Here is a 25,050-nt window from a genome sequence, read left to right on the forward strand (position 1 = left end):
ATTAAAAAAAAAAAAAAAAAATAGTCTAATATAAGTAAAAAATTACATATACAAAAAAATCAATGATTATTACAAAAATAAATAAAAATTATTTTAACTTTAAAATTATTAAGTCTACAATCTTAAGAAAAGACAAGCTATTTTAAAGTAGGTATATATACAGTTTAATAGAGACGTTTGTAGTGAAAAGAATTTGTAGAACTACGAATAACTTTAGCTCTCGTAGAGATGGTGGTAGTATTTCGGCGTTTGACCTTAGTCACAAGCTAAATCAAAAGAACTTGGTAAATCTCAGGAAAACAAGTAAGATGACCAGTAGCAATAAGTGAATACTTTGGTAAAAGACTGATACGATAAGATATCCGCTCAGGAAATGTTGGAACTGTATCAAAATGGTAGACCCAAAGTACGATTAAATCAACTAGAAATCCTACAACCCTATATACAAGTCTTGAATACCTAAACGATATCTGCTAATGTTCTTCTCAAATTATACATTTTTATGACCCCTGTGTTAACATGAACCTGATCTAACTCAACAACCTCCATGATTAGATTGCAGAGCAGAAGGTACTAAATGGTGATGTGTACACTTTCACAAAAAGCTAGTGCCAAGAGCAAGGTCGTTCAAATTTGAAACGATCTGTGAACGTGTTGTCCCAATCTGGTTAGCAATTTCATGCTGATGTTCAAATGGGAGCATATCGTAACTGCGCAAAGGACAAAAAAGAGAAATCTATAAGATGCCAAACACGATTTAACTTCACATTTTTTTGAAATTCCATAGAAATGTTGACTATTGAGCAAAGGTCAATATGTCCCTTGACATATACACCAGCATAAAGAAAAAGAGTCAACAACTACACTTACTAATTTACTTGAATGGCAAACAAAAAGTAAATTCAGATGATAAGAACATCCGAGTATTATAACTACCGAAAAAAATTAAACATACGCTACCAATTCACACGAGGAAAACCCTAATCCACAGAAAGAAATAGCTAAGCATGGAACAGGTCAAACATGCGTAAAGTGAATTCTTAAACATTAAGAACTCTTGATTTATTTTACTAGTTCAAGTGCTTTGTAAAAACGGTTTGAATATTTAAGAATGAACTATTATTATAAAAAATATAACTATAATACAGCAACTATATAAGAATAATAATCATATTGTCACACAAAATATTTTTACAAGTTCAAAAAATTTGGACAGAAAGTGTTTCAGGTTAAAACCCCAAAACTGCCCCTATTGACAAGCCCATTGCGCCACCTCTACCAATAACAACTCAAATAATCAGATATGTAGCAAAGAAGACCATTTTAATAGCTCAAAGACGGCCTTGTTACTCGAATAATACTACTACTAACGGACCAACCAAGTAATTTTAAATAAAATGAAGTTTAAAACTTTAAATGTTTAATAGAAAACAGGTCAAACGGCTTAAGTCACCCAAAGCATATATTATCGTATGCATAACCCTCCTAAATGATTTGTTTTATATTAATCTGATTATATTGAAATGATGTAACTTTCATAAAGATTAAGTTGCCCAAAGCACATTTAATTTATGCATGAAACTTCCATGTATCTGATTTAAACACACAACTCCCGTCATATTTTACAAACTGGTCATACAAAGTGCTCACTTTGACCGGTTACCCAGAAAAATGCTAATGGGATTTAAAGAACTTACTGGCAAAGCAGCTCGCAGTCAACTATGCTGTCAGGTCCAGGCCGGTGAGCCTTTCCATTTGAATGGAATTGACGGAACGATCTCGGATTCAATCCCGCAACATGAGGAACAGCGTCCACAAGTTTTTTCTGCAGTGACTGGAGTCTGCGAAAAGTTAGTTCGTCAAGAGGCGCAATACACCCGATGCTGCCATCGAGAGTACCAAACAAAAGGGCAAAACGGTTTGTCTTATCAGATCCTGGAGGAGCATTCGCCCGATCTGAAGCTGGAAGCATTTGCAACCGTAAAAATTTAGTCACATGTGCCCCGACATGAAACTCGGCCCTTGCAAGTAACTTTTGTCCTTTCCAACTCTCTGACACCTTTGGTGCATAGTAAAATATCTGGGAGCTCACAAGAGAAAAAAACAAAAACCAGGTTAAAAACTACTAAAGTTGGCACTTAAGGGAAAAATAGATATACTGAAGGTGGCATTTCAAAAAAAAAAGGAGGATAAACTAAAGGTGACATACAAGTGGGTCGGCTAATTTGATTGACCCAAAACAATTTTGCTCTAAAATATACATTGTAGATAAGTAGTGTCAAATGTCAAATATAATATAATCTAGGAGGTTTCATGCATCAGTGCATCACAAATATACTTGGGTGACTTTAACCTCCATCAGCCAGTGTCCATGTTAACCATTTTAACATACCGTATGGGTCAAATATTCCACCTCTACTCATGAGCTACTGAGACCCCAAAGGCCAAAATAAACATACATCATATAACCAGATTGACAATTCCAAATATTTTCAATCCGCCTATAATCTTATACAACCCGGGTAATGTTGGTATTTGTAAATTGTAGTAATAAACATGAACACTGATTGCAGTAAATTTGGTCCAAAACATCAAATAGAATATAATAGAGAGAATACATGAAGACACGCTAACCTGAACATTCTTCTGGTCATCCGACACCATAAGACTGAGAGTGCTTCCATCAATCAGAAACTCTGTTGCTAAACAATCCAGCGAGCCAAAATCCTTGGCTAGTAATGTCAGTTGAGATCCATTTTCTTTCCAGCTTAAGAAATATATGCTTTTGTGAATATCCCCGAGCAGAATAAAATTTTTGACCTAAAAAAAAGTATCAAAGAAGTCATAGACATGAAAGAATTATAACCCTAAAGATTATGATATGAAGAGTAACCAAAGATTTTAATCTGCTCAATACTTCCTTCTACTGCTGAAAACAGATGATGAAGCATGATATAAGATTAACATACAATTATTATGATTCTTATTGTTATAATTATTATAACATGAAAATGAGACTACCATTAAACCCCTACACTAGTCCTAGCCACTTCCAAATCGAATAAAGTAATCAAACACAAACAAATCATACACCATTATTAAGCTAAAAATGTCAGATTGGCAAAAGAAGGAAAAATAAGTGCCACATCAGCTGAAAAACCACGACGGCATTTGAACAGGTAAGTAGATAACCAGATTAACACACTCACCTGGATGGAACACATTTGAAATCAAGTGATCAATCGATAGGGCATTTACAAAGGAAATACAATGAACTAGGTGTAACATACTAACAATAGCAAAAGTTTTCCCTATTCAGCATATGAGTATGCCAATTCAGCTTTTTTGCTTCTAAGAACCTGTCAACAGATTGTACCATGACCCGAATGGATCACATTTTTAAAGTCTAGTGCTCATGTCTGTACACAGAAAAGAACATTGACGTAATTCAACTTATGCGAGCTCTTATAAATATAAGTTGTATCGGGACAAGAGCACTAAAAGATAAATTATACTAGTAAAACTTAAGATATTTGTGTTCCATATACTGTTAAGTGCCCAGGTCCAGCAACTACTTACACATCCCAAGACTGCTGAAGCTCGTTATTGTAACAGAAACATAAAGGTGGTCATTGAGACATCTAAGATATCACCGGTTGCTAAAAGAAGCGAAGCATTTTCTATCAACGTGGTGATGGATTTGATGCTGGCTATCACTACTACAAGCACCATTGACTAGTGGTGGATAAATGGATATAGTTCAGAATGCTAAACATGGCCCTTAGGGGTATCATGAACTCAAAAGGAAAAAATTTACAAGACAGTTGCTAATTCTTTATATAGAACAGTTAATTTGATGAACAATACTTCAATGTGAGTTAATTATGGCCCTAGGGGTATGGTTAGCATAATCCTATCTAAAATACAAAAAGTTAAAATTGTATGTGATACACTTCTATCAAATTTCAACCTATTTGAAATGTTACTCTTCTCAACAAATTGTTATTGACCTGTTTGACACAAACCGTTCAAAGTAAATGGTTGACATCGCCAGCTTTAACCAACAAATTCAGCCAAACTTAACCCAGATAATCCACCTGTAATCTACAATCACATAATTCCTTATTTCTATAGCCCTTTTAAATATCAATAACTTAGTTACATATCATTTCATTTTAAGCAGCGTTAGTTGTAGAAAAAGTGATCCTTGCAGAAAGAATTTAGGTTACTGAAGATATGGCACAATCAGGCACATCTTGCATGCAACTGTACTGTAGTCAACAGACAACTTATTATGACATGATAAATGTTAAAGGTCACTCACAATGTTTAAGCTGACTACATAAAGTGGTGGAGCATCAAAAAATGCAACACCATTCAACTCTGAACCAGTCCATTTGTGTAGGATGACTTTTGGTCCCGAAGCAACTAATAAATAACCTTGAATTGAAGCTAATGCTGATATAGCACCTTTCATTTCCTTTGAATACACCTCTGTAACCTAACAAAACAAAAAAGAAAAAACAAACGTAAAAATGATGAGATCAGGCAGAAAACAGGCATTCAATTTAAAAAGGTATAGTAATTTCAACTTATTACACCTAGGAGTGGAACTTTAGACTTAGTTACTTATCGTTCACACTTCACAGATTACATACGTCAAAAGAAGCCCGATGTGCTTTTGTGCTGCATAAAACCTCCTCAATAATTATATTCATAAAATCAAAGTATTACTGAAATAACAAGAGAAAGGTACCCGCGTGTTGCGGCGGTGATGGAAGTGATGGTGGGGCGGTGATGGGGTGATCTACCAGACGGGCTCCGCCCTTAGCCATACGGGCTCCGCCGTAGCATTTAAAAATTCGTCAAAAGTATATCGAATGACCTCTCTAATGAAAGAGCATGAAATTTTAAAAACACCCATATAATTTTTATAATTTATCGATGTACGGTTTTTGAGATAAAAGATTTTGAATGAATTAGAGGAACAAAATGATTTATGAAGGAGAAAAAAAATGAGTGGTTGAAATCTGGGGAGAAAGAAAGGGTATTATAGTTATTTTAGGTAATATAGAATAAATAGGAGGGGCATTTTGGGGAAGTAAATGTTGAAACTTAAAGTTTTAGACAGGGGCTATTTGCTTTACAGTATAATATAGTATAGATATAGATATAGATATAGATATAGATATAGATATAGATATAGATATAGATATAGATATAGATATAGATATAGATATAGATATAGATATAGATATAGATACAGATATGGATATAGAAGTATAGATAATTGAGAATTATTTATATCGGTAAGATAATTGACAAAAATGTCTCACGTACACCTAAACCACTTTGTTTTGACCTGCTCACCAGCACCACAATTTACCCATTTTGACATATTACCCGACTTGTTTGGCCGACATATATTGCAATTTCTAGCTACACCTAAATCATTAAATAAACTTTAAAGATCACAGCATGATAAATATATTGCATAACCAAATTACCGTTGCCTGCAAAGTTTCACTATCAATTTCAACAGAGTACAAAAGAACACGCCCTCTTGCAGCTACATCTTCCCCTTGCACATAAGCTGTCCCGATCGCTAAGAGTGTTTCATTTTCTCTAGTTGTTGTATTCTTCAAAGAAAAGGAAAAACGGCATTTCAGAAACACTATCAATAACAATAAAGCCAAAAGATATAGAAACTGGGTGACAATCAAATTTAAGTAACTTAATCACTGCGGTCAAACTTACAGATAATGTAACCACACGCACAGTCAATGCATTCTCAGCAGTTTGCATCCGAATTGTTCCTTTTGTTTGCCATGGGCCACCAGCATTTTCAGGTTCCATTATTCGGACCTCAAACTCTTCTATGGTATAAGTACCATCAATATTAGAGTTGTCATGCTCGATTTGGTGGCCAGCTTCTTGATCTACCAAAGACGATAGGACTTGATTTAAAGGCTTTGCGACCTACAGAAAGCCAAAAATAAGTGTTAAAGCTTATACGATAACTTGTATGTGAAGAATATGTGATATCTGCAAACTGCAATTATATTATCAAAATACTATATATGAATGTTGTACAGCCCACATATTTTTAAAAGGTTGGCCACATTGACCTTAAGATTAAAGAGGTGAAATCAAGAAACCAACGAGAACTACTTAATCCTTGGCACATTGTGTGGGTACCATGCTAGTATTCTTAAAGATGACTCATCTTAGCTTGAATAAAATGAATCCAGATTAAGCCCATACTTACATATATAAAAATCAAAGAGCAACAACATTATAAATACTAAACAATGACACATTAGTAGACTACTAAAGAACAAATGACAAGTTAGAGTATAATTATTGTTGTACTTATAGCTAATGTAACCATGCTTATTCATGCTTAAGTATTCTATAGAAGATATAGTAAATGAACCAAAAAAAAAAAAGTTTCAAAGTTATACAACACGCCCATCCTGTGTTGAGCCACAAAGTAATATATTAACCTTTTTAAACTGTTATTTCAACCCACCTACCTTGCACCTCTACTGACATAACTGAGATTCCATTGAGCAACCCAAAATGACATTACAATACGAAAAGCCAATAAAATGATCATGACAAGAGGTGCAACATAAAGTATTGTCAGCTATTTAATCATTATTAGATGCACATACTATTAATGTAAAGGTTGCATCTGCGTACTTAACTAATGAATTTGGAGCAATATAGTCAATCACAGAAATCAATACTAAAGATCAACAAAATGAAGACATAATCTGAGAATCCACTCACAGGAACAGAAACTATAAGCGGATATAGATTCTTCTCAGCAAAGTAGGTGACTTGATGAGGAGTTGCCTTCAAAGGTATCTGTACAAATAGGTCGCCAATCAGAAAACTTGACTTGCTTGTTATAAATAAGAGTATAAATTAATGCAATTGCTACATATTTGTAATGACCTTTTGTACTGGCCAATAATTGTCATAGGATAGCAGAGATGGAAGTTGACAGATTTTCAAAGTACCCTGTTAAGAAAATTCATGCATTAGTAATCAAAGGATAGAATATAACAAGATTAAAAGTTAAGCTAACTGACCTGTGAGGTAACATAAATGAACCCATGGTTACAATGCGTGTTATGAAGGACCGTGAAGGCAATAACTGGTCCGTCACAAAGCTGTAAATAAAAAATGAGCTATTGTAAGGATTATTGCATTACAACTGGACCATCAATCTCAAAGGTGCAATATAAAAACATACATTGCCTTGAACCCCTTTACATCAAAGTAAACTACTGATGGCATATAAAGAAAAGTACCACTACAAGGTATGAAAAAAAAGAGTATTATAACAAAAAACCAGCTGTGTCTTAGCCCAGATTGACAAGTCCTGTTGTTACTATAAAATTCAATCATTAACCCAACACAGAAAACCAAAAATTTATATAACTAAAAACGGCTGTTTCAACCCATTTACCTAAATATGGTTGATCTGCCTCTAGCTATTGGACTAACTACTTACGCATGCCTTTTTTTAGTTGTAAACTGAAATTCTAAGTTAAGCCAAAAAAAAAAAAGTTGGTTTCATATTTAATCATAATTATCCACTTTTCTTATTTTTGTATAGGTAGATGTTCTTTAATGCCAAAGAAAATGTCACCACTTTAATGGTAAAGGGGTTATGAGTGGAGTATTATAACGCATCAAACAAGTAAACTTAAAACCATCAGAAGAGAGAGTAGGCCGGATCAAACAGGTCAAAAGTTACCCGCATGAATTTAGATGCTTTCAACCTCTTCATAGCTTAATAGAAAAAGATTAGATTAAGTTTCAAAATTGTTTTCACAGTCTTCAATACACTAAAAATTTACAGATTCTTATAGGGGTGAACAGAAGTGTCTGTCGACTAACCCACAACTCGGCCCGACTTGTAATAATAATATGCGTTCTGACATAAACCCATTTCGCCAGTTACCCAACCCACCCATTTGGAACTGAGAAGAAAGCAACCTGAGGATGAATTCGAAGTCGCTCTCTGAATTTCATAAACCAGGTGGGCCTTGAACCAGAGAGGAAGAGACCGGGGTGGCCACCAACATTTTTAAACATTGTTATTCGAGGATATGTGGTTTCTGTTGAGAACTCTTCTCTTGTGTATGTATCCAAGGAAACCCGTGAAAATCTCAAATTTTTAAGCCTTGAAGCACTTGGGCCACTTGAGTTTTGACCAGTCACAACTTCACTCCTAGAAACATTTTCTGAACCTTCATACAAGTAAGCATGATAACACAGAATGGTCCCATCAGCCAATATTCCAAAAAGAAAAGGGCGGCTACTCTTTCCATGCCATCTATGCATAGCCAATTCAACAACCTTCATGTTTGGACTATTATCTTGGGTATTATTGTTAGATATTTTTTGTGGATCATCAGAAGGCTCTTGGAATAAGTCATCTCCAATAAAAGTTCTTCCAGATACAAAGCTATGAGCCGAAAAAACACAGGAGAAATTTGGGACATCGTATATTTCAAGTGTCCCACTCTCATTACAAATCACACAGTAGATATCACCCTGATCATGAGATATACCATCAGGTCCTTCTATTGGTTCACTGACCCCTGTTAAAAGCCAAGCATCGGTACTTGTTTTTCTGAGCCATGGCTCGGTTCCTCTATCATGATAGAGTGTACAGGCGGTTATTGATTTCTTGGAGGCCTGAAATGCTGCCAAATTATTTATGCTCATGGTGCACGTGGAGGTATCTGCAAGTATTAAGAGTATAATTGATAATAGAAACAGCATATCTACTTACAAAACATGCACAAAAGAGGGAGCTTCCAGTAGTGATCAAAGGGGAACAGGAGGGGTTGAGTAACCAACAACATTTCCACATCTTTCAGTTTTCCAAATAATATAGTAAATGTCATTGCACAAACTTGTCCTACTTATTGGAACTTAGAAATTTGAGAGGTTGTACAAAAGTGGAGCATTCATTGGATACATTCAAGCAGATCATACCATATGGTCCATTTTCTTTTTTGTTAAGTACTAGATTTAAAAACCATGTTGGCACATGGGTTATTTATAATATTCATTATATGATCATACTTATATTTATTTTAAGAATAATAATTTAAATTAAATAAGATAGATCACTCCAAATACTTTAATGTGTTATAAATTATTTTAGACCAATAATCAAATTTTTTTGAGAAAGATGTGATTATAATATTATTAAATTTTGTAAATGCTTTTACCTAATATGGTTTGAGAGTTTTAAAATATATAGTGTTGAATAAAAAGTTTGTTTCGAAATTTGTCGCAAAAAATTTACTGCATTCGTGTTATATAAAAATATGAATATGATATATATCTACTACATTACAATTTTATAACTATAGGTGTATCTAAGTTTTATAGTATAAATTAAATAAAGGATTATGATTTGTTAATAAGTAGTAAGGTCAACTTTCTTTTAGCATTTAGTAAGATTTTAACTTTGCTTATCAAATACTTTTAGCATTAGATATCCACTGCATATACATAAATATGAAGCGATATAAACAGTGGACTAGAGGTAAGACAATAACATATCAAATTTACCTCCAACAAGGAGCTGAATACTCCCATCAGTCATCAATAACAATACGTAAGGATCAGCAATGGAAACTGACGACACAGTCATGGCAGCTTCAGAATTAGTAGCTCGAAAGGTTAGATCTTGAGTCATGAAAGCACCATCAAGAATCCGAGCACCACGAGCGTACACTTGTATGACCCGCCTCCTAATGGAAGTAAAAAAAGGTTGTTAAAATTACCAAGAACAGATCTAAAAGATAAGAAACAAAAATGTCATTCATAACTATAGATCTACCTTCCAAAAAGATTTCCGGCATAGATGGTACTTCCTTGAACAAAATAATCCACATTTTCAGTGACCTCCTCGAGGTTACTAACTGTCTGGAGAACCTGTGAACATGATAGATAGAAAGTCAGCTCAGTGAAGAAGTGTAAACGTTAATCATGTGTGCAACCTGGTGACTCCTGCCCTTTTTGTTATCAGCTTCATATTTATCATTGTGACATGATTTAATAAGATGCTAATATAGTACAGTGTGGTGCCCACCAAAATTTCTAATTTTTAATATCCAAACCACAACAAAAGATAAAAAAAAAGAAGTAAATAATAACTAAATAAAAAATAAAAGAATCTATGGAGCAAACAATTTACAAGGTAACTTTTTGCATAAAGAAGACATGTGAAACAGATTACCATTGTGCGACTTTCTAAACTTATAATCAAATATGCATGACATTCATCATCTTCAACTGCTGTTTTCGAATGTTCAGCTTGAATGCGTGAATTCTTGTGGTAGACAGTCCACAGCCCTTTGCAGCCTGGTATAGGTTCCTACAAAATAAACAGGCAGACAAATCGACAATCCTAAATAGAATAAAACACATACGCATAGGGCTATATATAAGATTTGAAGATAATAGTATATTTCAACAAGCTCTAATAGAAAACTACATAGACGAACATACTTGGACAATCATTTCTGGACGGATAGACTGCTGAAGCACACTGAGAGCACCATTCTTACCATGGCCGGAACAGCACACCTAAAGAAATTTTGAAACAGACATAAAAATTAAATGATATAGAACGTAAGCAATTGAGATAGAGGTGGCAAACGGGTAGCTTATGAAAAGTAAATACCTAAAGGGTAATGTGTCAAAGGGATCAAACAGGTTGAGAGTCATCCAAAGTAGACTTTAAGACAACCTCTTAAAGAAGTTTATCGAAATAACCACATTACTAACTGAACAGAACCTGTTTTGCGTTGTACCAACAAACTAACAGTATTGACGGGTGTAACCCAACCCACTCGGCCCACACAATCACCTTCAACTTTGTAAAGAAAATATGATAAGAACATATCATGTGTGAATATATCATGCATGCAGTTTACGTTGCCAACCTACAGAAAGAGGCGGACTCACAAGTTCATAGTTGCTCTGTTTAGCAACCCCTGTTGCATCGGGATCAGCATTCATCCTTAAACCATAAGAGAAGTCTTTCAAGGGGCCAACATTGATCAACGAGTCCCTCACAGTGAATGAGAATGTTTTCTGCATTTAAATATTTAAATAAGAAAAACAAGAGTTTGAAAACAATGGATCATGTATAATAGGCTTAAGCTGACAAATAGTTAATACCAGAATATGCCTCGTCATGGTACTTAACTACTTATGACCAAAAAGAATCTCAACTTGACTTGAAATTAGAAAGAAATGATTACCTGAGAAGACTGGGCATTGTCCAAATCTGATCCAAACAAGGAAAGTTCTTCGTCATTTACCATATCTTGCAAAGCATCAGAGGAAGATCTTCGTAATCGTTTTGTTGATGGAATATCGCCTTCCATATCACCAATCTTGCGAAACAGAAATTTAAGTAACAAATTAGTCACATAATTAGGAAAGTCAAATTTAGCCCTTACACTATGTATGCAAAATTTAAGAAAATTTTACATCGTTTTTCTAGTTATTTACAGTGTAGTAAACATCGGATTACAAGGCCAAGTAATCAGTAGTTACTTGGTACAAGGCCAAGTAATCTGATAATTTCTATTTTAACTCACCTGATTAGTGCTACTCAACATATACTTTCTCAAAACTACACACATACGATCTCATCGGCACTAGAAGTTTATCCAAAAATCTATGTCTTAGACTACAAATAAAAAAGAAGAATTTTGATTCCACATGGGAATTGCAACTGGCAGTCAGTTGTGAATTACAAGTCCGAACTATAGTGTTCTTTATATTTTGAAAGAGGGCTTCATATAATTTGGCTGCTCATTATGATAATTTTAGCATTGCAAAACATGGAACAGAAAAATGAAACATCCGATCAATAAACCTCTTCCTTAATCACCATAGAAGATCCTGCTCCACAATGGAACTGCACAAATAAACTATCCCCTAGACGACTCCCCAGAAAAAAGAAAGCGCTTCCGACAGTAGTGATTGCCTACAAGACAAGGAGCTCATTCAATAATGCAAAAAATTTAATTCAATTCAAATAAACAATAAGAAATGCAAAAATTCTCTTTTATCTTTTGTGTCATCTGTATAAGTGCTTACCGAGGTTAGTACTGAAGCTTTTGACTTGGAAAGGTCAAGTTTCTGCACAATCCTGCAACGATAAAAAAATTAGAAAAAAAAACAGTTAATGATGTTCAAACGTCACATATACAAAGCCAGTTAAACACTTCTTGATAACTGGAAGTGACTAGAATATGCAACTTTCAACCAAACCCACCCCCAGGATGTTTTGTAAGTTACGGCTAAAAGAAAAATTATAATACAGAGTGACGGTTACCCACCGCCCATCATGAACAAGTGTCAACAGAAGTAGTTCTCCGCATTTTGTTGATAGCATGGCAACATCATTTGATAACCAAGTTGCATTAGCAGCATCAAGCTCCACGCTAAAACTTGACCTTAACATTTCTTGACTGAACAAACAAGAAATCACTTTCAGATTCAAGGCAGAATGTTCTTTTCAACATTTTGTGATAATAAAAAGTTACATGGTAAATTCTAACAATCAGCATTGTAAAACTCAGATCCCGGTCAAAGAACCAGGGAGTACCTGGAACTCGGGTAGTTGCCAAAGCGCTTCATCTAGAATCGGATTCAAAATTGATCAAAAAGTCAAGCTCGAAAAACTTGGTCATGCTTAGTCAAAATCAGTTTTTTTTTTTATAAATTAAAGTATGTGAAGGATTATGTTAATCTTTCTAAACAATTATACTTATATTCTAGTCTATTTCTATACATATAAGTTCAAAAAATATATTTAAAATTAGAAAAACCCAATCCAAGTACTCCACGAGTAATCCAAATACAGTTACCAAGACCCCAGCTGATCCAAGTTTGAGTTGCGAGTTTTGCCACCTTCCTAACAATGACCAGAAATAAAATGCAGCAAAAAAAAAGGGGGATAGGGAGAGAGAGAGAGAGAGAGAGAGAGAGAGAGAGAGAAGAGAGAGAGAGTGGAGGGCAGAGCAAGTGAGAATGAAAACAAAGCTGACCTGCTATCCAGGGGAACAGCATAATTATTCAGAGCCAATATGCATGATGTTGACTGGACAAGAGCAGTTACGAGGTTAGAATAAAATAATTCCGAGGTAAGTGCTGGCGTCCAGCAGAGATATCAGGGGCAGAGATCTCAAAGACACGTTTTCAATCAGGTAGCATAATGAGAGGTGCAATACATAATCATTATGTTCAATAGCTATTCCTGGACAGATCGTTTTGTATATGCTTTTTCTGAACAGTACAATGAAAACTTTACTTAATTAAATAAAAGAGTTAAAGGGGTCAAATGTTGGTCAAAAGTATTGTTTCAATGCCTAAAACATACTAAATCATGTTATCCAAAACACTAGATACCGTTGAAATAAGCTAAAGTTTGAAATGATATTTGACACGCTAAGGGTTCACTATTTAGAAAACACTTTTGGATGGTAAAAAGTAGGTTGCAGGTCAACACAACCTGGGCCAACGTATATGATAAAATTACAAATTTTTAGCCATTACCCTACCCGTCCATTTCTCGCCTCTATCGGTCTATCTTAGCTATTCCTAGAGAGAGAAAGTGAAAGATTAACATTATAATAGAAAGAAGTTTACCTGGCTATGATAATGAATAGTATTTGCACAAACAACTAGAACTCCTCCAATTGGAGAGGGCACAGCAAGAAGTTTATATGCATCATGTGGAAGATTCTGATGGAAAGAACAAATAGAACACAATATAAGAAAACACAAAGCAAAGAAATTTGTATGACTGTATCTGATATGAACATATAGAACTATAACAATGTGGTCAAAACAGCAACCGATTTTTTATTATATTATGCGTGGGAATAATAATATAACATTGTTGTTATCATATTCTAACTTTATTGTACATAGCAGTTAATCATTAACTGAAATTTATTTAACATAATACCCGATAGATATCCAACATGTTCAATATCATTAAGCCAGAGATTGTTTATATTTTTAAAGCAATTTATTGATAGAAACAGCAGAAGAAAAAAATAGTTGAAACTACTCCTATATCCTTTATTTTACTTGAATTTAGAGTCGATTAGTATTTTACGGATACAAAGAATCACTTCGCAATTTTAGTTTAGCTGAACTTATGTACGTAGCCACAAGCCTTTATAATTCCTTTGTGTTTGAATTCTTATTATATTATGGTGGGAATAATAATATAACATCGTTGTTATCATATTCTAATTTTATTGTACATAGCAAATAATCATTAACTAAAATTTATTTAACATAATACTTCTCTTATGTTTCTAAGGTTTTAAGGCATTACATCTGGTTCATTAAATAAGGACTTACAGTGGCAGACCATATGAGCGGATGCTGCTTTAATGTGGTACTGATACTAAGTGCAGAAATTACACAAGTATGATGCTTATATGGAAGGCGCCCAGCCCATGTAAGTTCTTTCTCATGAAGGATCACCAACACCGGTTCAATGTAACCTATAGACTGAATGCTATCAAACTCGTACTCAGCAAGATACATAAAAGAAAATATCAAGATAAAACTAAGCCTAAATGCAAAAACATTCTTCAAAGAATACGACAGCAAAAATTAGTATTTAAAAAAAAAAAAAGTCATTCTGCGGGACCATCATCATATGTGTTATCTGTTCCCGCATTTTTAGTATTCTTAGACTTTATTAAAGCTGAAAACAAAATATGCGTGTGGCTGAGTATAGCTTCTCACCATGAACGAATATAAAATCCCTGACATGTTTGACATCCAGATCTCGTAAACCAAATATATATGATGACTGTACACGTGCAGAAACTGAGCCCCCGGCACTAGAAGAACCATCGTCACCTACCAAACCACTCTAACATCCAAAAGGAAAAGCAATTATTACTTCAGCTATCAACATCTTCTTAAACAGATATTCATTTGTGAAGACAACAAAAAAGATAAATAAAGCAAAATAGTGTCTGGATTAAGCCCGGGACAAAACTTCTACAATATCCAAAAGAAAGAAGCAGCAAAAGAACATTACATGAAGTATGGGAGAACAACAATAGAATAGGGTTTCCTTGTGAGAACAGTTAAATCTTATGAAGACAATATTCATTCAAGATAATCATTCAAGATATTTATACCAAAGCATTTAACTAGAGATTGCTAGTGAAAGTGTATATGTGTTCTATTTCATTAGAGCTAATCAAATCCCTAACAACGAAGGTACGAAACTAAATCAGATCAATTCCCTAAAAAATCCTCCTTAGATATAAAGCCTACTATTCTGAAAACATGCATACGCTTTAACAACGCTAAAACTATGCTAAACTGCATCTATAAATTCAATATACCACCAGTACAGTCAAGTGCACTTGTTACGGGGAAAAACCTACATCCAATTTGAAAGCAAGATTAATGGGGTAGAAAATGTAAATGTGAAGAAATACCTATCAGTAAACTACAGTGCTTAGCAGTAAAAATTAATAAAATATAAAGCAGCAGACAAAACCTCAGCAGCCTTGAGTATTATCATTTGTAGACCATAAGCAAGCACCCCGGCACACCTTCCAAGAGGATCTGCTTTTATTAACGGCCCTCTAGAAAAAGATTCCCGGCCTTTTTTCAAATGAAGCCACTGTGGACCTTCAAAGCAGTGCAAGGAACTGAAAAAAAAAACACAATATGTCCCTTAAACCATTTGCTAAAATTAACGAGAGTAAAGATATATTAACTTGCTCAAATGTTACAACCAATGAGTATAGTAATGTGGTTGGAATTCTGAACTAATAAGATATGCTGTAATTCCGTGGCGCCAGATAACTAGATAAGTGTAGGCTAGTTCAAATAGGTCTATAGAAAACTTGTTACATTAAACAAGACATGCAAACCTACGTAAATGTATAAAATGATGTATGGTAAAGTATCTATATCTTCGATATTCACACAACTGCAATTTTCTTTTGAGTGAAAAGGTCGAACTCACCTTGTACGAAGTCCATACACCGAATCATCAAATTCTAGAACCGAGATTTTTGCATCTCGAAACGTTAAGATAATCGAATCTCTTCTTCTGCCACTTTTCCGATCCTCTGCTCCAGAAGACAGCACACCTACCGATTCCACATTACCGTGCAACCTGCAACACAATAACTCAAACTCAATTCCTTAATTACAAAAAAAAATTTAAAAATTTTTTTTAGTTAAAACTAAATATGATACCTGTAGCTACAAACTAGTTCAAGCGAAGCACCGGAGAGACCGGACATGAGACCGCCACGTGGCGGTTGCGTTACGCCAGTGTCCTTCTTACCGTCTTCTAAAACCCTAACTGTATAAACTTCTAGAACATTCGCAGCGGTTACAATTAGGTTAGGAATGGGGCCTACAGACGGTGTTGACGTGGCAGGCCAAACGGAATCGATATCATCAGTCGGAACCGGGAGGATTCGAGAAGCGGAATCGGCCGGAGAATGTGTGATGTATCCGGACGCGCAGTTGTCGATTCCGGTGGGCGGATGCATTAATTTGTAGGCTGCGTAGCTCATTTTTGGTTGTGTGTGTGTGAGAGATAGAAATTGATTTTTTTTTTGGTGATGATTTGTGGAATGCGGGTGATTTGGAAGTCGGGAATTAGATGAGTGTGTTTCTAGGGTTTTGAAAGCTTAAACCTCATTTGTTTGAACAAGGAGGGAGGATATGGGTTAAAGGTTTGTTTCAAAACAAACCAAAACGAAAAGGGTGAAAATAAAAGATCTTATTAGGGAAAGGATAAATAAATATAGGAGTAATTTTAACTTTTTATTAATAAAATTTTCATCAATTAAATCAAGTTTAACTGATTTTTTTTTCTTTCTTCCTTTTACTTGATTGGAATATTTATATAAAAATTATTGATTTTTAAAATATTTGTCAATCCTTAAAAAACTAGATTAATACCCGGTCGGTGACCGAGTAAAAAAGTAAATTGATATATGCATGAGACATTGCAAAAAATATACGTCAAATTATTAGAAAATGTATCGTGAAAGAGAGAAAAAAAAAGTATATAGCTTAATTGTAAAAATGAATTTTTAGTTATATTCATTGATATTTTTATGATTCTCATGATATTAGTATTTTTTTTGGCATGTTTACTGATATGAAGTTTAATATCATAGATTGAATATAAAGTTCAAATAAATTTTACACACGTGTAATTTTAGGTATATCATGTTAAGGTTGTCAATAATCGATCAGTCTAACCCTATACTTAATTTGAAGAAAAATAATTTTATGTCAGGTATCTCAACCTGTCAACCTAGCAACTTGTTTTTTTTAGGTTAGTTCAGGTTGGGTCATCCTTGGTTTGTGAGTTCCACTTAGTCGTGTACAAGAACCGGTTTTTATCTCAACCCGACCCGGTTTTTTGGTCAACGGAATCAAAACTGGGTTTAAACCAACCCGACCCGGTTTGAAACCGGTTTTGGTCAAAATTAAAAATCGAGCCCGACTTGATCCCGTTTGACACAAAACCAACGCATTTGACATTTCAACCTGTCAACTAATTATTCTAGAAAACAACTCATTTGACTAAATTGATCCAATATCGACGAATTTAACCTAACAACCCTCAAACCTACAGGTTGACCGAGTTGGGTCTTAGTTGTAAATTTTGATATAAAATTTTAGTGGGTCGGGTTAAGATTAAAAGTTCTTAGTTTTGGGGTGGTCTTAATTAACAAATGTATATCATATATATAAAGCTTTTCATTAATTTTTATGTAGGCTAAAAAAGGCTCTTATTGATTAAAAAAGTGTAACCATATATTTGAGGAAAATTATATACTATAAATAATTATAACTTTTGTATTTAAAGACTTTTTTTCTTCAAAGGATGAGGTAGAATATGTAAGAACCCCTATTTTAAAATATTTTAAAATATTGTAAAAAATATATAATTATGCATGAAGAATAATGGTTGGATCAGTGGTAAACACCCTTGTCTCTGAAGACAGAGGACATGGGTTCGATCCTCATCCCATGCAAAAGTTGGAGGGCATTTTCTACCATTTAGGTAGAAACTGGAAGCAGCCTCTCTACTTATGTAGAAGTAAGGTCCACCTACATCTTAACCTCCCCATACACCGTCGAGGTATTGGGGCTCAAAAACACGCGGAAGGCGGCAATGAGCAGTTACTTACTTACTTTATGCATGAAGAATAATGGTGAAGTACATAATCCCACTTCTTTTAAACATATTTATAAAAGCTCCTATGTTTAAAAATATATAATAATGTAAATAAGCTAGTGTTATCGTTATATTTGACAATTGTGTTCTAGTTATATTGACTTTAACCAATTTACAAACCCATATATAAATTTGGTTTTTGTTATGTTCAAGTTAAATTAAAAATAAATCAAAACTATAATATTTCTTTAAATAATTTGTTTGCATCTAGTATTAAATATAATTACCATTTTATATTTAACTTCATTAATTAAAATATCTTTTTATAAATATATGTCAAATCATTTTCAAAAATAGTCTCAATCAATCAAAATACAAGAAAATAAATCCATCTGCCAATCGGAAGCGAGAGAATTAAATATTTTTTTCTCTCAGCTCTACCAACAATATATATATATATATATAATAAGCTGTTGTTGTCTTTTGAATGGGACCTAATTGACCCAATACATTTTTTTATATTCAAGTAGGCCTACAGACCCAATATATTTGTCAAAATTTCTTATATATATATACAATATATATTATCACGGTATCCGCGTAATGCGATGGTATTTGACTATTTGTGGCGGCGACGGTATAGTAGTGGGGAACGATTGTTAATGGTAGAAAATGCGACGAGTGGTATAGATAATTTATGTAAAAGTAATTGATTTAAAAGTAATTGATGTAAAAGATTAATGAAAATATTTTAAAAGATAAAAAACTGATAGTGTAATAATCATTAAGGGTATTGTAGATATTTTTTCTCATGTAACTTTCAACACGGGGGCTATTTTTTTAATAATATAGTATAGAAGTATATTTATATATGTAAAAGAAGCTCGTGTCTATTAGACTAGGATATGTTAATTGTAATTATTGTAATAGATAAGGGTATTAGTTGTAAATTGTATCTTTATAAATAGTGATTAATGAGAAGGGGAAACCCGAAGGAATTCCACAATCTTACATATTAGACTAGGATATGTTAATTGTAATTATTGTAATACATACGGGTATTAGCTGTAAATTGTATCTTTATAAATAGTGATTAATGAGAAGGGGAAACCCGAAGGAATTCCATAATCTTACATGGTATCAGTAGAAATTCCTAAACCCTAGCAGTCGTCCTCTTTAAAACCCTCCCCTTCTCTTTCTTCTTCCTGTTCTTTCTTTCCGTTCATCACCATGACTGGAACCCCTGAAAAACAGGTTGTAACACCCCTTCATCCAGCGACAACTGTTACCAACATCAGGAATCATATTCCTATCACCCTCTCCACCGAAGATGGCAACTATAACAACTGGTATGCCCTTTTCAAAGTTCAGTGTATTGCTTGCCAAGTTTCTGCTCATATCACCCCTCCCGCCACCACTTCTTCTGCTGCTACTTCCACTCCTCCTACTCCTCCTGATGATCAGTGGCGTCGTCTAGATGCAATCGTACTACAATGGATCTATAGTACAATCTCGCCTGATCTTCTGACCACTATTCTTGATCCTGAAAACACTACCCAAACGGCATGGAGCGCTTTGGAAAAATTGTTTGTTGATAACAAGCCCACACGAGCAGTTCATCTCAATCAGCAACTTGCAAACATCAAGATCTCCCAGTTCCCGAATGCTAATGCCTATTGTCGGGAACTCAAAAGTCTATCTGATAAACTGAAGAATGTTGATGCACCTGTATCGGATCAGAATCTTGTCATTCACATGATTGCGGGCCTTGGTCCTGATTATGATGGCCTCGCCACAAATCTGCAACAAGCTGACACTTTCCCCAGCTTTGATAAAGCTAGGTCGAGTCTAGTATTAGAGGAAGGTCGCAAAGCTCGTTAGGCCACCGAAGCACTCACTGCCAGTGCCGCTCCACCTCCTGCTCCAGAACCGGTTCCCATTGTTGTTGCCGCCGCTGCTAACCAGCCTCCCATTCGGCCGTTTGGTCGAGGTCAAGACTATTCACGCGGTCGTGGTAGGGGTGGTCGGGGTCGTAGACGGGGACGTGGGGGACGTGGAAACGGTGCGTTTTGGATGCATCCTTCCCAATGGTTATATCCCTCTCAATGGTCATTTGCGTCCCAGGTCCCATTCTCCTTTGCATCACCAGCCCCACCATGTCCCTACCCAACTTCTCCAATGCCTCGACCCATGCCCAACTCAGCCGGCTTACTTGGACCTGCACCTTCAGCCTCGTATGTAGCTTCTAATTTTGGGTATACCCCTACACAGATTGATCAAGCCTTTAATGCTATGACTCTTCATCCAGATCAGCAGTGGTATATGGACACGGGTGCAACTCATCACATGGCAAACTCATCAGGTAACTTATCATCTTCACTTAGTAATGGTTTAAAACACATACTTGTTGGTAATGGTGCTTCTATACCGACGACTGGAATTGGTCAATCCACTCTGCCGCCACCTTTTCCGCCTCTCAAACTTCCATCTATTTTAGTCTCTCCATCTTTAATTAAAAACCTGATTTCAGTTCGACGCCTTACAACTGATAACAATATTTCAATAGAATTTGACCCTTTTGGTTTTCTTGTGAAGGATTTCAAGACCAAGCGCCCCCTTTTTAGGAGCAATAGCACCGGGGACCTTTATCCGCTCAATCTTCCTCTTTCAAGTTGTTCACCCTCAAGTTTTGCTGCTGTCTCTCAAGATACGTGGCATCACCGTTTGGGTCATCCAGATTCAACACTTTTACGTTTCTTAAATAATACTCGTTCAATTTCTGTTTCTTCTTTTCGAAATAAAGGATTATGTCAATCATGTGTTTTTGGGAAACAAATAAGATTACCTTTTGTTGATTCTGTTAATGTTACTTATCAATCCTTTGATATCATGCATAGTGATTTATGGACGTCGCCTGTTCTTAGTTCCGATGGCCATCGTTATTATTTGTTATTTCTAGATGATTATTCAAATTTATTATGGACATATCCAATTTCCCAGGTTTATCCAATTTTTCTTTAGTTTCACACACTTATTAAAACTCAGTTTGCTAAACCAATAAAGTCGTTTCAATGTGATAATGGGACTGAATACAATAATCATAATTTTCGCAAAAATAATGGTATGCAATTCCGATTTTCATGTCCTCACACTTCTTCCCAAAATGGTAAAGCGGAACGCAAAATCCGCTCTATCAACAATATCGTTCGCACTCTTCTAACACATGCCTCTCTACCACCATCTTTTTGGCATCATGCTTTAGAGATGGCCACCTATCTTCTCAACATCTTACCTTCCAAAACTAAATCATCCTCCACACCCACACACCTTCTGTACCATAAACACCCTACCTATTCTCACTTGCGTACGTTTGGGTGTCTTCGTTACCCGCTCTTTCCCTCTACCACTATCTACAAACTTCAGAACCGTTCCACCCCGTGTGTCTTTCTTGGATACCCGTCTAATCATGGGGGGTATAAATGTTATGATTAAGCTACCAAGAAAATCATTCTTTCTCGTCATGTCCTTTTTGATGAATCTACCTTTCCTTATCATCATTCTTACTCCCCATCGGCCTATGATTTCCTTCACAAGTCCCCAAAAGCGGTTCTCCACCCTAATATTTTACATCACCCTATGCATTCTCCACACCCGACCGCTTCCCCAAATAACCTCCCTACCCCATCCTGTTTTGCCACTGTTTATCAACGAACTAGATCTCGTCCACCCCATCCCCCGCCAGCACAATCATCGACCATACCTCCCGCCTCCCCTATTATCGCCACCACTTCATGTCCCACTTCACCACTTCCCACCGCCTCTCCTCCGTCCACTGTCCCGACTCCACCCCCGCCGCTACCTACTCATCCAATGCAAACCCGTAGTATGACTGGTCACTCGAAGCCTAAACAACCATTTAACCTTCACATTGCCGTCACCATAGAACCTTTACCTAAAAACTTAAATGAGGCCATTTCTAGTTCGGTATGGCACAAAGCCATGACAGATGAGTTTTCAGCACTTCTTGCCAATCAGACGTGGGACCTGGTTCCTCGTCAACCGATGTTATTCGTTGTATGTGGATTTATAAACAGAAGATGAAGTCTGATGGTACCCTGGAACGGTATAAGGCCTGATATGTCGTATTTTATACCCATTTCCCACGGTTAATAGCACGGTTTATAAACAATTGGTGCGTTTATGGTATTTGTTAGTGTTTCAGGTTAATAGCAGATACTTGAGCGTATTTCTGAAGAAAACGACATTCTTGAAGTGAAATAAGTGCTTACGGATTATTACCGGGTCGTTTGGATGAAGTTTGGTGAAAGTCAACAAAAGTCAAACCTGAATCAAGTACAGCTGAGCAGCAGCTTAAGAGCTGCCCCGCAGCTGTGAAACAGAAGGTCTAAGCTGCGCAGCAGCTCGTCCAGTTGTGTCCCAGGCGAAGTCAATAAAAGTCAAAAAGTCAACAGCAGTCAATGAGGGGCTGCGCCGCAGCTTATAAGCTGCCACACAGCTTAAGGACGTTTCTGCATAGAATTTTTGGAAACATATAAATAGCTTGTTTTTCATTCCAAAACCCTATCTCATACTTTCCAGCCGTTTTGAAGACCTTTTGAGGAGACTTTTGATCAGATTTATCATCCTTGAAGATCGATATTAAGATTGGATTATTCTCGTTATTTCCGTTCAATTCTTTGTATTCGGCAATGATGAATTCTTTCTATTTGATTTGTTATTCGTATTTTAATATGAGTGGCTAATCGCCTTTTCATCCATCTTGATGGAGTGAGACATTATGTAGGGATTGCACAATATTTATTAATTCAAGTGATTTAATTTAACATTTTGTCGTGAACTTAACTATTAATTCTTTGTTATTCAATTATTGATTGCGGATAATTTGTGCTCATTGCTTAGTGACGACTAGGATTTGGGTATAAGTTATTTTGATTGCTTAGTTGGAAGCAATTGGTTCTATGACGGATACGGTAGAGGGTAATCAGTATTTGATAAGAATTAACGGGTTGACGGTTGGGTACAATCGATAGGCAAAATTGTTATCTGAAATGACCAAAACAATTGTTTAACTAGGGAAGTTATAAAAAGGCATCTCGGGGTACCGGTCTTAATAATGAAACTAGTTTGTGCAAGAGAGTCGAATAAGTTGTTAACTTGACGGGTACGGGGTTGACGATTAATTTGAGTCTCGGTCATTTGATCATTAAATTGAATTTGAACTTCATCAAATGTGCAATCCTAACATTCTGTTAAGCGAAATCAAGATGGGTGACCTTTAAATTATTGTTTTCAACAACAAACTTCTCTTTCGATTAATCCTTTGGGATTACTGACTTTTCAAACTAACTACTTGCAACGTGGCAACTCGGCCACAAAACCCCCATTTTTACTTGAATCATTTAACGTTTTACAAATGCTTGTTTAAGTCCTTGCGAACGATCTCGGCTTACCAGTTTTTAATTATACTGCATGCAATCAGGTACACTGCCTGTGAGTGTGTAGTAATCAGTATTTTCTGTAAATCGTGTTTATAAATTTAAAGCTAGATTTCGCACATCAGGCCAAATTGGTTGGGGATAGCCGGTCTCAACAGGTTGGGGTGGATTGTTCTGAGACTTTTAGTTCGGTTGTCAAGCCGGCAACTATCCGGACGGTACTTTCTTTGGCATTATATAATGATTGGGATATTAGTCAACTGGACGTGACTAATGCATTTCTACATGGTCACTTGTCTGAAACAGTTTTTATGCATCAACCTCCCTGGTTTCGTGATCCACGTTTTCCAGATCATGTCTGTCATTTGAAGAAATCATTATATGGGCTCAAACAGGCACCTCGTGCTTGGTATCAACGGTTCACTGATTATGTTACTTCTTTGGGCTTCAAACTTAGTTCCTGTGATGCTTCTTTATTTGTGTATCGACATGGTCATGATACTGCTTATATACTTCTTTATGTTAATGATATTATCATGGTTTCTTCTTTTATTGCTTTGAAACAACAGTTTATGCTGCACTTATCCTCTGAGTTTGCTATGAAAGAGTTAGGGCCTCTCAGTTATTTTTTGGGTGTTTCTGTTCAACGCACCAGCGATGGTATCTTTTTATCTCAGTCACGATATGCACAGGATATCATTACTAGGGCCAGCATGGCAGATTGTAACCATGTTCAGACACCTGTTGACACAGCAGGTAAACTAGGTCCTGATGCTGGAGGACCGTTCGCTGATCCCACCTTTTATCGCAGCCTAGCTGGTGCTCTTCAGTATCTCACTTTCACCAGGCCTGATATTTCTTATGCGGTTCAACAGATATGCATGCACATGCATGCTCCTCAGAATGCTCATTTTCTAGCTTTAAAGCGGATTGTTAGATACTTGAAAGGCACGTTACACATGGGGCTCCAAATGCGTAAGTCCTCTGTGTCTTCTCTAGTGGCTTTTACCGATGCGAATTGGACTGGTTGTCCAGCCACTCGGCGTTCTACTTCGGGATATTGTGTGTTTCTTCGTGATAATCTTTTATCATGGTTGTCCAAGCACCAATCAGTGGTTTCTCGTTCCAGTGCTGAGGCCGATACCGTGGTGTTGCCAGTGTTGTTTCTGAACTTTGCTGGCTCCGTAACCTACTTCTTGAGCTTGGTCGTCCTCTTCTAAAAGCTTCCTTAGTCTATACCGACAACATCAGTGCTGTCTATATGTCTGGAAATCCAGTTCATCATCAGCGAACGAAGCATATTGAGATTGACCTTCATTTTGTTCATGAAAAAGTTCA

The 25,050-nt window shown here is 35.8% G+C and overlaps 1 protein-coding gene across 1 annotated transcript; it reads right to left on the reverse strand.

Moving 5' to 3' along the window:
- Nucleotides 1-309: 309 nt before the first annotated feature.
- Nucleotides 310-16,780, reverse strand: LOC122604778 (cleavage and polyadenylation specificity factor subunit 1). The gene is made up of 26 exons (XM_043777648.1): nt 16,309-16,780; nt 16,073-16,225; nt 15,599-15,752; nt 14,827-14,956; nt 14,434-14,579; nt 13,708-13,803; nt 13,107-13,159; nt 12,396-12,527; nt 12,154-12,205; nt 11,930-12,040; nt 11,307-11,441; nt 11,008-11,136; nt 10,549-10,626; nt 10,277-10,414; nt 9,878-9,972; nt 9,607-9,788; nt 8,014-8,765; nt 7,101-7,181; nt 6,964-7,029; nt 6,796-6,873; nt 5,758-5,979; nt 5,508-5,639; nt 4,325-4,501; nt 2,635-2,820; nt 1,698-2,080; nt 310-710 (listed from the first exon to the last, which is right to left on the reverse strand). The coding sequence occupies exons 1-26, from the start codon at nt 16,632-16,634 to the stop codon at nt 596-598; spliced, it is 4,302 nt and encodes a 1,433-aa protein (XP_043633583.1). The 5' UTR covers nt 16,635-16,780; the 3' UTR covers nt 310-595.
- Between the last annotated feature and the right edge of the window lie 8,270 nt (nt 16,781-25,050).

The sequence above is a fragment of the Erigeron canadensis genome, chromosome 1 (genome assembly GCF_010389155.1).
Source record: "Erigeron canadensis isolate Cc75 chromosome 1, C_canadensis_v1, whole genome shotgun sequence".
NCBI classification, from domain to species: Eukaryota; Viridiplantae; Streptophyta; class Magnoliopsida; order Asterales; family Asteraceae; genus Erigeron; species Erigeron canadensis.